The 2,886-nt window shown below is 46.1% G+C and overlaps 1 protein-coding gene across 2 annotated transcripts in view; it reads left to right on the forward strand.

Annotated features, from left to right (window-relative positions):
* ACKR2 (atypical chemokine receptor 2) overlaps nt 1-2,443 on the forward strand; it is a 17,573-nt gene extending 15,130 nt beyond the window's left edge. Inside the window, exon 2 of one of the 2 annotated variants that reach the window (XM_023515937.1) lies at nt 964-2,443. In XM_023515937.1, coding sequence (XP_023371705.1) covers nt 993-2,144 — 1,152 coding nt within the window. In that variant the 5' untranslated portion in view covers nt 964-992 and the 3' untranslated portion in view covers nt 2,145-2,443. Of the gene's footprint in view, nt 1-619 lie in introns of those variants that run through there. The other variant, XM_003794555.3, reaches the window with a different exon arrangement.
* Nucleotides 2,444-2,886: the final 443 nt, after the last annotated feature.

Raw genomic sequence — 2,886 nt, forward strand, 5'->3', positions numbered from 1 at the left:
TAAGAATGTTATGAAATTGGCACTATTATTCTCATTTTAAAGATGAAGAAACTGAGGAATGGAAAGGTTTAATAGGTTCTGAGTCCCTCATTGTGATGGATCACACCTTTCTGCTGTAAACAGAAATACAGGATAAAATATTTTTAAAATAGTATTTTTTTAGAGACAGAGTCTCAATTTATTCTTCTTGGTAGAGTGCCATGGTGTCACAGCTCACAGTAACCTGCAAGTTCTGGGCTTAGGTGATTCTCTTGCCTCAGCCTCCCGAGTAGCTGGGACTACAGGTGCCCGCCACAATGCCTGGCTATGTTTTTTTGGTTGTTGCAGTTTGGCCGGGGCCGGGTTAGAACCTGCTACCCTTGGTATATGGGGTCAGCGCCCTACCCACTAAGCCACAGGCACCGCCCCAAAATATTAAATATTTGTCAATAAAAATAACTATATAAAACTAAACATCTCTATATAAAATATTTAAAAACTATCAAAAGCAAGGGAAATCCTCAGGTGACAGAAGTAAGGAAAACTCAAAGCCAGAGTAGACATATCAAACGTTTATGGATAAAACAAATCTCACTTAATCTCATGTCATTTAAAAATATTAATATAATTATAAGCCACATATGAGGAAAAAGTCAGGAGATACAATAAATAGGTGATAGGGTATCCCTAAATAATAAAGAAGAAACTGAAAGCCATTATAAGTCTTTATAAATAGTGAGAGAAAAATAAAGAAGTGAAACCATAATGAAAGAATTGAATACGAAAGGTTAAGTCACTTCTCCAAGGTGACATAACCATTAAGTGGTGGAGTGGGGCTCCCCAAGCTTGTGCTCATACTTGTTAGACTGAAGGCACTAAGATTCGGAGAGTTGATTGGTCGTCCCAGGACAGCAGCAGAAGTGAGTTTGGAGCGTGATAGGCAATGTCGAGTCTCACCATGTTTCTTCCCCAACACTATGGCAGAACATCAAGCCTGGGTGCATCCTCCCAGCATGGCCACCACCATCTCCCCGCTGCCACTCACCACTGAAGATGTCAGTCCTGAAAACAGCAGCTTCCTCTATGACTATGACTACCTTGATGAGATGACCTTCATGCTCTGCAGGAAGGATGCGGTGGTGGCCTTCAGCAAAGTCTTCCTGCCGGTCTTCTACAGCCTGATCTTCGTGTTGGGCCTAAGTGGAAACCTCCTTCTTCTCGTGGTCCTGCTTCGGTATGTGCCTCGTCGGCAGATGGCTGAGGTCTATCTGCTGAACCTGGCCATCTCCAACCTCCTGTTTGTGGTGACACTGCCCTTCTGGGGCATCTCCGTGGCCTGGCATTGGGTCTTTGGGAGTTTCCTGTGCAAAATGGTGAGCACCCTCTATACCATTAACTTTTATAGTGGCATCTTTTTCATTAGCTGCATGAATCTCGACAAATACCTGGAGATTGTCCATGCTCAGCCTCACCACAGGCTGAGGACCCGGGCCAAGAGTCTTCTCCTTGCTGCCATAGTGTGGGCTCTGGCCCTGGCTGTCTCCATCCCTGACATGGTCTTGGTACAGATGCATGAGAATCCCAGAGGTATGTGGAGCTGCTATGCAGACTTCAGCGGGCACGGGACCACTTGGAAGTTCTTCCTCCGCTTCCAGCAGAACCTTCTCGGGTTTCTCCTTCCACTCCTGGCCATGGTCTTCTTCTACTCACGCATTGGCTGTGTCCTGGTCAGGCTGAGGCCCCCGGGCCAGGGCCGGGCTCTAAGAATGGCTGCAGCCCTGGTGGTAGCCTTCTTCGTGCTGTGGTTCCCATATAACCTCACCTTATTTCTGTACTCACTGCTGGACCTCCAAGTCTTTGGGGACTGTGAGGTCAGCCAGCATCTGGACTATGCGCTGCAGGTGACAGAGAGCATCGCCTTCCTTCACTGCTGCTTCACCCCCATCTTGTATGCCTTCTCCAGTCGCCGTTTCCGCCAGTACCTGAAGGCTTTCCTGGCCACTGTGCTTGGACGGCACGTGACACGTGACATGTCCCAGCCTTCAAAGTCTGACTGTTCGGAGAGCAGCAGCCTGACTGCCCAGGAAGAGATGACTGGCATGAATGACTATGGGGAGAGGCAGGCTGAGAATTCCCCTAACAACAGGGCCATGGGGAATACCTAAGCCTGAGTGACCTCACCATAGTCTGGTGAGAGGAGATGGGACCAGCAGTTGGGCTTTCTTTTAAAGTAATCTCTTCAAGGGAACCAGCAGCATTTGCTCTCTCTTACCTTTTCCCTCCACTTTCGACACTTGCTTCACCTTTTCCCTCCACTTTCGATACTTGCTTCCAGGACACCACTCTTCTCTCCTGGATTGCTGCAGTGGTTTCCCAGCCAACCTCTGTGCCTCCTAGCTCTTGGTCTCCTGTGATCTAATCTACACCCAGAGGCCAGAGCAATCCCAACACTCTTGGCCTTCACTCCCACCTCCCTCAGAGCAGCAGCCTATCAAAACATAAAATTATAACAAATTTAGTTTAAAGATCTCAGTTGGCTTTATTTGTGATTCTAGAATCAGGCCATAGAGTTATTGAATCAGGAATAGATTCATTTCATAAAATAGAAGGAGTGTTCCAATGAGTTGAGCAAAAGAGGTTGGTTTTATAGATAGAAAAGGGATGAAGAATGCAGAAACAAAGAACAAAGAGTGGATTGGTCATCTCAGAGTTACATTGAAAGGCCCAAGACAGTGGATGACGTTAGGTTTCTTTAGGTTACTTTTTTGTAAGGATTAAAACAGAGCTTGCCTTTGAACTATAAGGTAAACACACAATGTAACAGAACAAAACATAACACCGGAGGGAGCTTCATTAAACTGGCATGTATAGGAATTTGGCTGTTCTTTCCCAATTTCTATTTTTTTT

This window comes from Otolemur garnettii, unplaced genomic scaffold (genome assembly GCF_000181295.1).
Source record: "Otolemur garnettii isolate 467f Iridium unplaced genomic scaffold, OtoGar3 scaffold00082, whole genome shotgun sequence".
Classification (NCBI taxonomy): domain Eukaryota; kingdom Metazoa; phylum Chordata; class Mammalia; order Primates; family Galagidae; genus Otolemur; species Otolemur garnettii.